This window comes from Poromitra crassiceps (assembly GCF_964638095.1).
Source record: "Poromitra crassiceps genome assembly, chromosome: 4".
Classification (NCBI taxonomy): domain Eukaryota; kingdom Metazoa; phylum Chordata; class Actinopteri; order Beryciformes; family Melamphaidae; genus Poromitra; species Poromitra crassiceps.
The window spans coordinates 376,961-391,980 of NC_139626.1; the positions used below are offsets into that span (position 1 = coordinate 376,961).

Consider the following 15,020-nt stretch of genomic DNA (forward strand, 5'->3'; position numbering starts at 1 on the left):
CTGTAAATGACACTGTAGGTGAAAGGTAGTAAATGCCTATCAGTGGCAGTAGGTATGTAAAACTCACGTCCCTGGGTGGGCTTGAACCACCAACCTTTCGGTTAACGCCGGCGGGGGCTCAGGCTCGTCTGGGCAAGTAGTGGGTACATGGTCTTTGTAGTTCTTTTCACTCGTCAACATGGCTGCCGCCGTGGAAGTGACGCGTGATTTCTAACCCCACATAGGATAGGCAATAACCACGCCCTGTGCCCGCCTACGCAGCAGTCAAGCGCCGGGATTGGCCGCTCACGTGAGCCAATGGGACGATGATTACTTGACAAGCTCCTGGTGCGTGACAAGCAGACTGACAAGGCTGCATGCAGCTCAGCGTGCTGCTACAACATGATTTCGGTAAAAGGGTAAATTAACAATGTTTTAACTAATTTTTCTCCATCAAAACTTCTTAGCAAAACTAACACAGTTAGATTGTTCTCATAGCACAACTTTTTTCATCTCGTCTTAATCTGATATTTGAATAAACTCGTTACGGCGCCACTGCTTCTGTGTTCATCAGTGACATGATATACCTACAATAAATAGAGGTTGTTATTTTGAATTTTGATATTTATGCCAGGAAGAATTATCAAATTATACTTCCTAAAAATAATTGGTTTTCTAGCTTGAACCTCTAGCTTGGGACAGACATTGCTCTAGCTGAAAGAATATGGCAGGTGGTCTAGGCCCGCCGCACCCCATTACGCAGAGTACGCAGACTGCGTAGGGCATCATGTGACTGAGGGCACCAAAAAAAAATTTTTTTTTTTTTTTTTTTTTTTTTTTTGTGCCCTCAGTCAGGCCACTCACTGAACAGCAGGCCAGGCGCCGCCTACTGGTTTACTAGTGGTTTTATTACTTTATTCAGGGTTAAAGTGGGTGCATCTCATTGTAAAATTGGACTCGGCCCAAATTGGGCTTCAAACGGCCCAAATCTGGCTTCAACCGGCCCAAATCTGGCTTCAACTGGCCCAAATCTGGCTTACGACCCAAATCGGGCTTCAAACGGTCCAAATCTGGCTTCAAACAGCCCAAATCGGGCTTCTAACGGCCCAAATTGGGCTTCAAACGGCCCAAATCTGGCTTCAACCGGCCCAAATCTGGCTTCAACTGGCCCAAATCTGGCTTCAAACGACCCAAATCGGGCTTCAACCGGCCCAAATCTGGCTTCAACTGGCCCAAATCGGGCTTCAAACGACCCAAATCGGGCTTCAAACGGCCCAAATCTGGCTTCAAACAGCCCAAATCTGGCTTCAAACGGCCCAAATTGGGCTTCAAACGGCCCAAATTGGGCTTCAAACAGCCCAAATTTTTCGCCGCCGCCCTTCGGACGCCGGCACGCACGTCGGCCCGTATCGGCCTGGCCTGCTTGGTATCTAATGCCCGGCCTGAATTATGATCCCAGTCCGCCCCTGCTTGCATGTACAGTTTAACAATCGCTTGTTTGCTGACATGTACAGTAATTCTAACAATTGTTTGTTTGCCACATGTAATGTAATGTGAGATACACTAGTATCGTTCATAATTAATGATTTTGCAGTCTTTCGTTTGACAGTTATTGAAAGTTTTGCGGGGGGGGGGGGGGCACCACAAAACAATTACGCTTAGGGCACCCAAATGGCCAGCAGCGGCCCTGTGACATGCTGGAGCTGATTTCTCCCTGGCTGGGAACAAGTGGAAGGGTGATAATAGTGACATAGTAAATAATAAAATAATAATAATAGATGGGACTTATATAGCGCTTTTCCAGGGCTCAAAGACGCTTTACAGTAGGCTAAACAAAACTAAACACTGGGGGGGCGGGGGGAGACGTTAGTGAACATATAACGACAGAGATTACACTAAACACTGAGTACTATGTGGGGGGGGGGGCGATAGTGGTGGGACAAGACAGTAGACAGAGACAGCACACAAGCAAGGATGGGGGGAGGGAGCAGAGGGACTAAGAGAAGGCGGTGGAAAAGAGATGGGTTTTGAGGCGGGAGTGGAAGACTGTGAGGGACTCTGATGTTCTGATTTCTTGGGGGAGGGCGTTCCAGAGTCTGGGAGCTGCCCGAGAGAGTACTACTAATACAAGGACAAGGTGAATGAGCGCCGCCCGCAGGCAGGATTGATGCGTGCGGTGTGTGCGCCATGGTGGGCTCAAGGTAGGCAGCCGATGGTTCACTGGCCAGCCATTAGATCCACTGTGCTGCCTCACACTGGCATCTACTTGGATTTAGATTGAGATTTTAATCACTTTTAAAGCAATAAATTGCTTTGTCCATTTGACATTATTTTCAATATGTGAGTTCATCTTAGACCAACAGTTAATAATTGATTGGATTCTAAAGACTTTCTCAATTAAAGACAAAAGGTGATTGAATATTTGTGGAAATACCTTTCAAAATGCAAACATGAGTTTTTCCACCTTTATTTTATTCCTTTATTTATTAGCTATTATTATTAGTATTATTATTATTATTATGGTGTTTATAGTTTAAATAAGAAGTAGTAAGATTACAGGATGGAATAAGAAGCAGTAGCAGAAATATGAGGAAAAGGTATGTTGCTATTCATGGTCATAGGTACTTGATTGTCCCCATGAGGAAACTCCTTTTCGGTGAAATTCAGTTTAATTCCTTTAAATTCATGAAGCATAATTTCTGCTAGACAGTTTTCATGGCAGGTAGGTATTACAACACATTAGAATAAAAACACGTGCTGCACAAACAGCTACTTCTACATAGCAGGAATGGGATGTCATCCTTGACACTGAAGCAATCAATGGAACTCTGAGCATTGTGCAATGGCCAACATGCATTTCATATTTCATCATTAACAAACTGATCAAGACCTGGAAACATACCAACTTCTCTATCCATAAAATGACTATGCAGACCTGTGCAGGAACCTGGGAGAGAAGGAGAGATTCCTGACTCATGTTGAAGAAAGTGGGGAGAGGGAGAGGCACATGACTGACCCCCTCTGGACAAAGGTAGGTAACTCTTGCAATTTAAACTTTCAAATCCCAGTCCATATTTACACAAGGGTATCATCCTCCTCTAGTCTCTTCAGACAGTTATATTGAAACGTAGTTCACCTTGGCAGAGTGATCTTTATGTTTTTGCGGTATTGAATATTGTGAAACGACCAATTACCCCGCCCCCCACCACCACCACAGTATCGTATATCGCAATATTTTGGTGGGAGAGTATTGTGATACACCCTCCACTTAATACTTAGTAAAAAGCACATTTTATTTGATACCAGCAGTAAGTCCATTTGGAAAAGTTTGTACTGTAACTAATATCTGGATTTAGGGATTTTCTTCCATTTGTCTTTGGAGAAGACAAAAACTGTATGAAAACTGTATAATTTGAAAGGGAGTGTTGACTTTTGATGTCCACAATATACAGCATTATGTTGTTAAACGACACCTAGTCCCCTTCCCCTACCTTATCTGCTCAGTGCTCTAGTCGTGTGCGTTGCAGCAGGGAATCCACTCATCGATCACCTCCCTCTCTTTCAGTCTGTCTCCCTCATCATGATGCATCCAGCCAGCCGCTCAGTGGGCGAGAGGGGACAGAAAGCACAGACAGTCATCTGCCCATCCTCACCCTCCCTTTTCACTGTGTCTCCTCAGACCCTCCATCCAAGATTTCCTTTTCAATAGAGACTTGAGAACAAACAACATTACTAAAAAGGCCAAAGAAAACACACAATACAATAATACTGCAGTGCAATTGTGTCCCATTCCAGCAGTCGGATAGTTAGCTCTGACCTCTTAACCTTGTGGGGTAGCTGGATTCGCACATGTGAAACAAACCATCTGGCAGCATCAGGTTACTGACCTCTACCCAACGGAGAATGTTGGCTCGTGCAACTTGAACACCTTGGAAGTCCAGTTTTTTGTATCAATGCTCATGATGTTACTTTAACCGAAATATGACCTGGTTCTCTGTGAGCATGGAGGCAATTGAAGGCTTATAAAAACTTTCATCCCCATTGTATAATTTCAAAACCGGCATTGTCTTCCTGAAAAATAAAGCATTTTTTAAAATCAATCCCTGAAAAGCTGCCTTCTTGGAAAGTCAAGGTTTTCACCCAACAGCATCAATACATTCCCGAGGATGTAGTTGAGGGTAGTTAGTTAGTTAGTTAGTTAGTAGACGGACAAGCCCGTCTTTTATTGTCACACGAACACACCCAACACATGCATGCGGCCACAAACACACACTCATGCTGAGGTGGCCGGTGAAATTTGTCCTCTGCATTTGACCCATCCAGGCTTGTCTTTTCCTCCGGTGGGCAGGCCAGGAGCAGTGGTCACTTTTTCTTTCCAGCGCCCGGGGACCAACTTCGGATGTTGTCGTCACTGGTCGGATGACGATGACGATCTTCTGCATGTTTTTAGTGGGGGGGGGGGGGGGGTTATGTACGGAGGAACCCCCTGGGGAGCACGGGGAGAACATGCAAACTCCACACAGAAAGGCCCTTTCGACGAGATAGCCCACCTGGGCAGTAGGCACTGAAGATATGGGGGGGAACACAACTCCAGCGCCCACAGCGTCCCAGGCGAGAATCGAACTCAGGACCTTCTAGCTGTGAGGCGACAGCGCTACCGACTGCGCCGCCGTACCCACTAAGTCTCTGTTCACTCAGCTTTTTTATTTGGAGAATAGAGTTTACTCCTACAAAAGCGCTCGCTCTCGTCTTCTTTGTACAAGATCATGACATACAGCACTCATTTATTGATGAGAAAAATGTCTTGTTTGCCCTGACCCTTCACATCTGAGCAGATAGTCAAGTCAAGTCAAGTCAAGTTTATTTATATAGCCCTAATTCACAAGCATGTCTCAGAGGGCTTCACAGAAAGTATGTCTAGCTGATTCTAGCTAACACACAGTAACAAGAATATACAGAATAAAGATAACATTTGAACATTTGAAGAAAGCAGGAGAGTGGAGGAGGGAGGGAGAGGGAGGAGGGAGGAGAGGGGGGAGGTGGGGAGAAAATAGGAAATGTGGAGGAGGAGAGAACAGAGGAGGAGAGATGAGGGTGCAGGGGAGGGAGAGCCAGGGTAGGGGTAGGGTCTAGGGTTGGGGGAGGGGAGGGAGTAGGATACGGGCCCGGATTAGGGCGAGGGTGGGGAGAAATGGGAAATGTGGAGGAGGAGAGAACAGAGAAGGAGAGGGTGCAGGGGAGGGAGAGCAGGGGGAATGTGAGAGGGAGGAGAGGGCAGAGAGGAGGAGAGAACAGAGAAGGAGAGGTGGGAGGGTACAGGGGAGGTAGAGTAGAGGTAGGGTCTAGGGTGGAGGGAGGGAGTAGGATACGGGCCCGGATTAGGGCGAGGGTGGGGAGAAAATGGGAAATGTGGAGGTGTACTTGTTGTTGTGAGCAGTGAGTAGCTGGACGTCGGTGTGGAGGTGGGACTGCGCCTGGCTGGTCATGGCAGCACAACACAAGTGCTCTTTGGCCACCAAAGAGCTGCGGGCAGTAAGGTGGGGCACAGACCCGAGCCAGGGTGCCACTGAGCATGGCATTTAGGCAGGTCCCACTGCTGTATGGGTGTTGTTGTATTGAAAGGAAATGTTCACTTTTTTATTCAACTGTTGTGTTTGTACTGTTTGCTTGTAGAGGTTCAACAGGAGAAAGCTCTAGTAGTGAATTACGTGGGAATTAATTGATACATTTAGAACACAAGGTCCAGGTTGAACAAACCATTATCCACACTGTTTTCAAGCATCACTACTGTATGCATATAAAATAATGTTGGCTAAAACATTATCTTCATGTGTTGCATTTATGTTTGCCTTAGTTCTTCCCTTCCTCGTCATGTTTTCGGTTTGCAACTTTTGCGACCCTCTGCTGCCCCCTAGACGCGCCCTTGCGCAATGGCTCTGCTTTGACCTTTGACAACCTATTGCAATGCGCACGCGCAAATCATAACCTCGACGCCAACAACACATGCACAGGTAAAAAAATCATGGTAAAAAAATTGCTATACTGTACAATTAGCTAGAATAAGAATACATAAAATGTCAATATTGTTATTATTTTAAAGTAGTTTTATCTGTATTTGGTTGTATTTTCGTTGCGACCCATAGTTTATTTGAATTTGCTCTCTTAATTCTGCCTTTATTTAGCCAACATCAGCAGGAGGATGCTAATTTTGTAGCGTTATTAGCTAATGGCTAGCATAACATTGACGTAGGTTAGCTAGCTACTGCTGGTATCGTTAACATCTCTTGTCATTTTAGCGGTCTTATCAGCGTCCACCGTCCGCCATGAATCGTTCATTTTCCCCATCCATGGTTCGACCCAACCCGCCTCTGAGGCCTTCCTCCATGCCCGGGCCCGTGGTAGGCGGTGTGCCTGTCCGCATGGCTCCCCCGGCACGCTTTGGGGGCCCACGCCCAGCACTGCTGCCGACTCCGGTAGCTAACTCGGCACATGGTAACGTACCTGCTTCAATGCCTCCTTTATCGAACATGCTTCTCTGTTAATGTTGTCAATTTATACGAACGCAACTCCAAACAGTTAAGGATAACGATTTAATATGTAACGTTATTTCGGTCCGACATAATTCAGTCGACTCTTGCGTCTTGACATGTCTGTAGGATACACTTAGTGTTTAGTCAGTTTGGCCTGCACACACACAAGTGTCATAATGGCCTGTCTGTCACTGCTTTTTTTTTAATGTATTTTGGTGAACCAGAGTTGAACGAACTAATAACGTTTTACACCTGTCGACTCCCGAGTGTAAATGTGTCTCAGGTGGACTTGGTCACTAATCAACGTGAGAAGAAACCACAAGCGGAACGTTAGATACAGCAATGCAATTTCACCACTGCAATGCCCAAACCTCAATATGTTTGTCTGGGATGATTAAACTTAAAGATCAAGATTAATTTGAATAGCCATTGTGAGTAAGCATATTACAAAATAAGTAATGTGACTTAGTGCTATGCAGCACAGCAATGAAATCAATAGCAGAAGATGGAGCAAACAGAAAACAATCAGTCCTTTAAAGTGACATATAATAGGGGGGCGGGTAGGATAATTTCCATGTCAGTTAATTGGTAAAGTCAATAACATTCCTTAACTGTATATGTACTGTATTCATGTAATACATATACAAATGTCAACGGGCTACATGCACAACTCCACTACTTCCTGAAATTAGTCCAGCTTCTTTATTTCCTGTCATCACTATTGGATGAAGTGATTAATGTCAGGTGTGCTGCAGTCACAACAATGATCAAGGCACACCTGATTAATCAGTTCATCCAATAGTGTAGGACAGGAAATAAAGAAGCTGGACTAATTTCAGGAAGTAAAGGAGTTGTGCATGTAGTCTATTAGATGGTAATCTGCATGAGAAATAAAGAAGAAGAGAAACATCTGTTATAATGATCATCCGCTTATAGTGATCAATTTGTCCCCCGTCCCAAGGTGATCACTATAAGAGGAGTGCACTGTATCAGGAATATGGCAATTAATAGAATCTCCCAAAATGTTGCCGCATCCCTTTTAAAGAATCAGTGGATGGTAATGGCCTTGATGGCCAGTGTGCACTGGTGCATGTTTTTGTTGTCATAAGTCTGCGCCAAAGCATCATCTAACCTATTTGTGGGGAGGAATGACACTATGGAGATATGCTGGACCTTGAAGTGAACTCCCAGATAATCTGCTCCACCAGCCACCTGTCAACTACTAAGTGACATAAAAATTTTTTAAACCAAGGTTCTTTTTTATTCAAGGTTTTCCATTTCGTAATACAAACATTTATATCAAACTGTATCAAATCCCCTGAACACCCCACCCCACCCCACCAGACCTGTAGAAAGAAAGAACACAAAAACCAAAAAAAAAAAAAAAACACATTTATACACTAAGGCGTTACATTTTTTAAGTGACATAATTTGACCGGAAATAAATATATTTTCTTCTTTGCAGGTGATGCACATTCGTTGATCGGCAAGGATACATCTTTAGTATGTATCAAACTTATGTTTACAATGCTTTAAATTTGACAAAATCAATCACTATGTCCTCCTCAGTTCTCCTCAGAAAGTCTCTCTCTTCGGTGCCACGTTTGTATCAAGTTTTATTCTGTCATCTTCTCAGTTGATGGGATCCATGCCTACACCACTCCCAGTCCCTGGCAAATTTTGCAACTACTGTGGAACGCAAGGTAAATGTCATTATCGTCCTAAAAATAACAACAAAACGATTTTCAGGAACCCATTTTTCAGAATGTTCAAGGCTCCTGCAGTCCAGGAAAGATCAGTCGTCGTATGGTGTGATTGGCCATCACAAAGATAGTCATGCATGTGCCATGGAGTGTGAAGTCCAGGTTTTTATTATAATTCAGAACTAGACCAGGTGATTTCACTGATTAACCCCCTCCATGGCATGTGTTTCCCTCACTCTGGCTCATTATTAAGTGCTAAGAACTCGTGTGTGTGTGTGTGTGTGTGTGTGTGTGAGAGAGAGAGAGAGAGTGATGGACAGGATGAGCCCTAATGAGATACTAGATTGTGTTGAGATTGGACGTGCGAGCATTTGTAGATCTGCTGTTGCTCTGCCCCAATCTAAAGCACACCCACCAATTATCTAAAAAGCACTAGCGCGCTAGTTCATTAGCAGAGATAACATTGGTCGTTGGCCAAACTGATTTGTGAAATGGATCGGTTTGCGTGCCTCTTATTACTTTCAAATTTACATTTGTTTCTGTAAGCAATTTCTAAATGACCAGTATTGTCTGACAGGGAATTTCCGATGTGTGCGCTGCAAGAAAACGTCCTACTGCTCTGTAGGGTGTCAGAAAGAAGACTGGAATGCACACAGACACGTGTGCACACCCACCGCTGCAGATCCTGTCAAGGAAGTTGGTGCGGTCCTGAAGACCAGGGATTTTCTGTTGTTACATTTATTATTCCTCATTTTGTGCCATCACCAAAAAAGTGCACTCACACACTTCTCTTAACCTAAAGGGAAACCACAGCTTCGCCAGTGATGGGAGACGGAACAAGCCTGCTAGAGCCAAAGGTAATGCCATTATTTGGGACTGGTGGTTTCCTTAAAAAAAAAGAAGCTTCAAGCTCTGTTAAAAGTACAAGGGCTGTACTTGGTACCGTGTTGTCAAGATTTGTACCACCTGGCTTGTACGTACATCAGTTTATATGCTCAGGTATGTTTCATATACTCTGAAATGAAAGATGTGTATCTCAAACTGTGTTTTACTGTAGCAGGTGAACCACAGTGATGCGTCCGGCCTCCAGAGGGTCTATCTGAAGGACTTGGAGATGAGTAAATTCACTAAAGGAACAGACATCCAGGTAATCTGAGCCCAGTTTACTTCCACTCTAAACTGTTTCAATTCATCTCGGAATGAAATATCAACCAGCAAAGTCTATTTGTTATAGTTGTGTATATTTTGTGTGTGTTCTCCCCCCCAGGCATCTGTGGTAGAGCTCCACAGCCCTGGCAGGTTCTTCCTTCTTGTCGAGAGCCCTGAGCTGTTGGAGACACTGCAGAGCATCAGCATGGACCTGCAGAAGACCTACAGTGGCTGCTCCTCAGTGACTGCATACACGCCAAACCTGGAGGAGGTCTGCGCCGTTCAGTTCTCCCGTGATTTGGTGAGCAGAGGCCATGGCCAGCAATCATCTGACAAGATACTGTCTATTACTAGTATGCACATTGGCTCAGTCAGCCAGGCTGTCACTCGCTGGCTTTGCTCTCTTACACTCAGGCTGTCTCTTTCTCTACCCTTTTCTGTGTGTAGAACTGGTACCGAGGTCTGGTTCAATCAGTTGCTGCTGACCAGAAGACCGCCAACATCCTCTACATTGACTTTGGCAATGAGGAGGATGCCCCCATGGAGAGGATCAAGCCCCTGGCTGCCAACATCCAGCTCGTCCCTCCCTGTGTGAGTTGCACTTAACACCGTTCACATGATGGCGTGGAGGTTTTTTCCTGTCTACCTCAAGCTTCCATTGGGAACTTTGAGGGTGTCAAATTATTATTATTTTGTCCTGTGATTTTTTTTTTTTTTTTTTACACTGATAAAAATCCATAACGCTCCGAGCACGATGCATCTTCAACAAATACCAGTGAGTTAAACATTTAAAATCTGTAGCTTCTGGCATAATGACGCTAGCTAGCACTTCCATCTATGTCCTCCAGGCGCTGGAGTGCTGTGTGGCTGGCGTGGTGCCGGTGAGTGACAAGTGGTCAGGCGAGGGCTGTATCGCGGTGAGACAGGTGCTGGTCGGCAAGAGTGTGACAGTTAGTATGGTGGACATACTGGAGCACGGCCGCATCCATGCTGTGGATATCCTGCTCTCCTCCATGGGTAAGTAATACAGGCTCAGGTTACAGTACGTCATGTGAATGTGGAAAAAGTTGGTGATTTCGTGAAAAACTATTTCAATATTCAACTAACTGTTACTACTTCCCACCTCCTCCTCCTCCACCCTCCCTCTTTTTTTTAGGCAAGCAGCTGAGCACATTCCTCATTGATCACGGTTATGCAGCCAAGGAAGCAACCAATGTGAAACGGACTGAGCAAGATATAAGTGAGCCAACTTCATAAGCAACATGCTCATATTAATCACATGCTCACATTAATCACATAGTCACATTAGCAAATGTTTGCACACCAGGGCTGCATGCTTATGGGTGAAAAAAGAAGATAATCTTGTTCATTCTGCTTAAAGCTGCATTTAGCCATGTTTTTGTGTTCAAATAAGTGTTAAATGGCTCTATATTCTGACAGAAATATAGAGCCATAACCATAAATAGCAACCGTAACTCGATCTGACCTTCCGTTTCCAAGAAAAAGTCAACTTTTCTCTGATTGGATAGTTTGTAGGTCGGCGCCAATTTTTATCCAATCAAAGAAAAGTTGAAATTTTCTGAGAAAGGGAAGGTCCAATCGCGATGGCAATAACGGACTACGGTATATGTATTTTTTCACCCCGAATCCAATGCCACCATCTGCGAGTCTCCACGAGTTACGCTTGTGGAGATACGTCTGCCCAGCCTGCAGGAGTACATGAGAGAGATAAGAAGACAGTGGGGGGTTGGGGGTTTCAAGTCACTGACCAAACAAACTATTTCAGTGATTGCTGTCAGAATATAGAGCCATTTAACACAAAAACATCGCTGAATGCAGCTTTAATGTTGGTCATATTACTTTAAGGTGTAGCAACAAGTCTAAGACAAAGTTGGCATATGCTACTATGCTATATATTCTATGCTGCATTTACTTAGTTAGCTCTGTTTTTGTTATGCCTCCACCGGCCATAGCATTATGGATTCGGGTCTTCCGATGTTCGTTAACGCGATATCTGAGGAACGCCTTGATGGAATTTAATCAAATTTGCCTCAAACGTCGACTTGGACTCAAGGATGAACTGATTCGACTTTGGTAGTCAAATGACAAAGTGTAAGATCACTGTGACCTCACAAATGCCATTTTCAAGCTCGTTAATGTGATATCTTAAGAACGCCTTGACGGAATTTCTTCCAATTTGCCTCAAGTCCACTTGGACTCAAGGATGAACTGATTAGATTTCGGTGGTCAAAGTTCAAGGTTACTGTGACATCACGACCGCTCGTTTCATGCTCGTTAGCGTGATATCTCAGGAACACCTTGACAGAATTTAATCTAATTTGCCTCAAACGTCCACTTGGACTCAAAGATGAACTGATTACATTTTGGTGGTCAAAGGTCAAGGTCACGGTGACCTCGCGAACGCCATTTTCAAGCTCGGTAACGCCATATCTCCGTAACACCTTGACGGAATTTCTTCACATTTGGCTCAAAGTTCAAAGTCTGGACAGAGTTGGATGTCGACTGCTCCCTTGTTGTCGGAGGCATATATCGGCGGTGCGGTCGTTCTAGTTATTCACATGCTCAAGTCACACAGAAAGGCAGATGTGTATGCTGCCCTCTTGATGTGATTGATTACAGTGCACTTAAAGCAGCATTAATGGGAGCACGTGATAGGATATTACTTGTTCTAAATGACATGCACATGATACGGGTATCCTTGACTTCTACGATTGTGGAAAATTAAAATTGCATTATGTGAATGTGATTATACATGATTAATTATGCAGCCCCACTTCACACGCCAACGTGACGAGGTGATGAGCAATTTGGATGACTGTTCTTGAGGCACATCATTTTTTTTCATAATAGTGAGGGAATGAATTTGGGAAATGTTTGCAGATGCCTTGGAGAGTGCCTCGTTGGAAAACTTCAAGCGCCTCAACAATGGGAAGGACAACAATGCGTGGGCCCAGCCACCGGAGCCGCTGACCCAGGCACTGGGTGACTCCTTCTCTGTGGTGGTCACCCACCTCCAGTCACCTCATGACATCATCTGCCAGAAGGTGGAGAATGCCAGTGAGTAGCTAAACCTCTCAACCGGAGCGCATCGTGCACCTTCAAATTGGATCATATTAATAATAACTGTTTTTGCGCAGTTAATATAAGGTTGCTTTCACATATAAGTTGGTGGACTCTGTGCGATGGGGGGGGGTGAAGTTGTGTTGCATTTTTCATTTGGTCTGGTTCACTTTCACACATGCAATTTGTAAAGCGCACCAAACTTTCTGAACAATGTCACGTGGTCGAAACCGTCACTCGTCTATTGGACAGAATAGAGAAGGGAAATCTCTCCTCTTCCGCTGGCTTCTTGCCTGACTGAGGGGCTGACTGAACAGCACAAGTGAATCCATGAAACACAACCCATATGGAGCAACACCACCTGCGATATTGGGATTTCTGGTTTTACTTTGGTGTTACTATCAAATCAATATTTTACAAGAATGCCCAATATGAGCAGCAGTGCACACATGTACACTGCAGTGTTTGTTTTGCTTCCTCCTCTCTGCCCTCTCCTCCCTCTCACATTCCCCCTGCTCTCCCTCCCCTGCTCCTTCTCTGTTCTCTCCTCCTCCACATTTCCCATTTCTCCCCACCCTCGCCCTAATCCGGGCCCGTATCCTACTCCCTCCCCTCCCCCAACCCTAGACCCTACCCCTACCCTGGCTCTCCCTCCCCTGCACCCTCATCTCTCCTCCCCTGTTCTCTCATCCTCCACATTTCCTATTTTCTCCCCACCTCCCCCCTCTCCTCCCTCCCTCCCTCCACCCTAGACCCTACCTCTACTCTACCTCCCCTGTACCCTTCCACCTCTCCTTCTCTGTTCTCTCCTCCTCTCTGTCCTCTCCCCTCTCTCACATTCCCACTGCTCTCCTTCCCCTGCGCCCTCCCACCTCTCCACATTTCCTATTTTCTCCCCACCTCCCCCCTCTCCTCCCTCCTCCCTCTCCCTCCGTCCTCCACTCTCCTGCTTTCTTCAAATGTTCAAATGTTATCTTTATTCTGTATATTCTTGTTACTGTGTGTTAGCTAGAATCAGCTAGACATACCTTCTGTGAAGCCCTCTGAGACATGCTTGTGAATTAGGGCTATATAAATAAACTTGACTTGACTTGACTTGACTCCTACCGCCTTCTACTCATGCACTGGCGCTTCCTATATTTGCTATTGTGTTTAGTTCGGTTTGCTTTCACACCACAAATGAACCGCGCCAGGGTTCACTTGGAAGCGAACCGAGACCTTCGTTTTCAAGCGGACCAGAGTTCACTTGTTTGTTCCGCACCAGAGTTCATTTGAGCTTTCACACCACCCCCATATGAGGTGGAATATCCAAGTAAACGAACTCTGGCGCGCGTTTAAAGCGGACCAAACGGCTTATATGTGAAAGCGACCTCACAGTTTAATTTGTGATCCTGACTGGACTTGAGGACTACATTTTGAAGAGCTTGTGGTTTGCAGGTGTGATCCAGGAGCTGCAGCAGAAGTTGAGGGAGCACTGCTGTCAGGTCCAAACCAGCCAGAACTTCAGACCAGCACCTGGCACTGTTTGCTGCGCTCAGTTCTCGGGTACAACACATTTAGATATATCATATGGCTGTGTGTCTTTCTCCCGCTGCAACAGACATGTAAGAGACACCACAGTAACCCACTACTTGTGTCGAGAATATGTTACACAATGTCACTGGCTAAACTGTCTATTGTTACGTATATATTTGTGGGGGACATTTCAATTGAATCTAAATCATGCAAATATCTCTGTAATATTAGGGAATATCAAATCTTTATGAAAGGCATCAATGCTGTATTAACTCATTCCCTGCCAGTTTCAAAGGAGAAGTCGCCAGCCAGCGTCAGGGTTTCTGATCATTTTCACTCATTTTCCAAGACCCACAGAATTCTTTTTGTAAACACTGAATATCTTAAAAGAAAGAAGTGATCATCTACTTTCAAAGAAAAAAAGTTTGATTCTACCTTCATCCGTTCTTTAGTTATTGACACTTGAATGTAGGTAGTGTTCACTGGTAGTGTTCACTAGGTAGTGTTCACTGAAAACATCTGTCTGTCCCCAAAAAGATGAGAAAAACTTATTTTTGTAAATTAAGTCATCTTCACAGGTCCTGAACCGAATAAATATCTCTGATGGCAGATACTGGCCGGTGTTACACTCAACTATGAACCCCATAATGATTTGGTTTCCCTTTCCGGCCAAACATGCCCGAGGTCACCGCTTTTACCGTAGCACCGGTGCGAGGGAGAAATTCACCCCACTCTAGAGTTCTCCGTTTCAGCCCGAGCTCAACGGGAACCGACCCAGCCCGACGGGCTTGGGCGGGGCTGACAATTTATGATAATTGGTCGGGTCGGGCTCGGGCTGTGCAAGAAAAGAAAAAGGAAACTGTCGTTCCAGTAAACTAGATTGATACTCTCTGTATTCTCCTTCTCTGCCATGCTTACAGTACACATACACATACACAGCTTAGAATTCTGAGGTTCAGTCTGAGCCCGATGAGACCCGACCAAGCCCGACAGGCTCGGGCCGACAACTTTTGTTGTCTTTTAGTCATTTTTCTTACTTCTTTATCTCTGAACATTGAGATGA

The 15,020-nt window shown here is 44.9% G+C and overlaps 1 protein-coding gene across 1 annotated transcript in view; it reads left to right on the forward strand.

Annotated features, from left to right (window-relative positions):
• Positions 1 to 6,326: 6,326 nt before the first annotated feature.
• LOC310774954 (tudor domain-containing protein 1-like) overlaps positions 6,327 to 15,020 on the forward strand; it is a gene marked incomplete at both ends in the record, with an annotated part of 66,354 nt that continues 57,660 nt past the window's right edge. The window contains 9 exons of the mRNA XM_083635044.1: positions 6,327 to 6,471; positions 8,790 to 8,908; positions 9,273 to 9,359; positions 9,480 to 9,662; positions 9,809 to 9,952; positions 10,210 to 10,378; positions 10,518 to 10,601; positions 12,263 to 12,439; positions 13,880 to 13,987. Coding sequence (XP_083491170.1) covers positions 6,327 to 6,471; positions 8,790 to 8,908; positions 9,273 to 9,359; positions 9,480 to 9,662; positions 9,809 to 9,952; positions 10,210 to 10,378; positions 10,518 to 10,601; positions 12,263 to 12,439; positions 13,880 to 13,987 — 1,216 coding nt within the window. The remainder of the gene's footprint in view (positions 6,472 to 8,789; positions 8,909 to 9,272; positions 9,360 to 9,479; positions 9,663 to 9,808; positions 9,953 to 10,209; positions 10,379 to 10,517; positions 10,602 to 12,262; positions 12,440 to 13,879; positions 13,988 to 15,020) is intronic.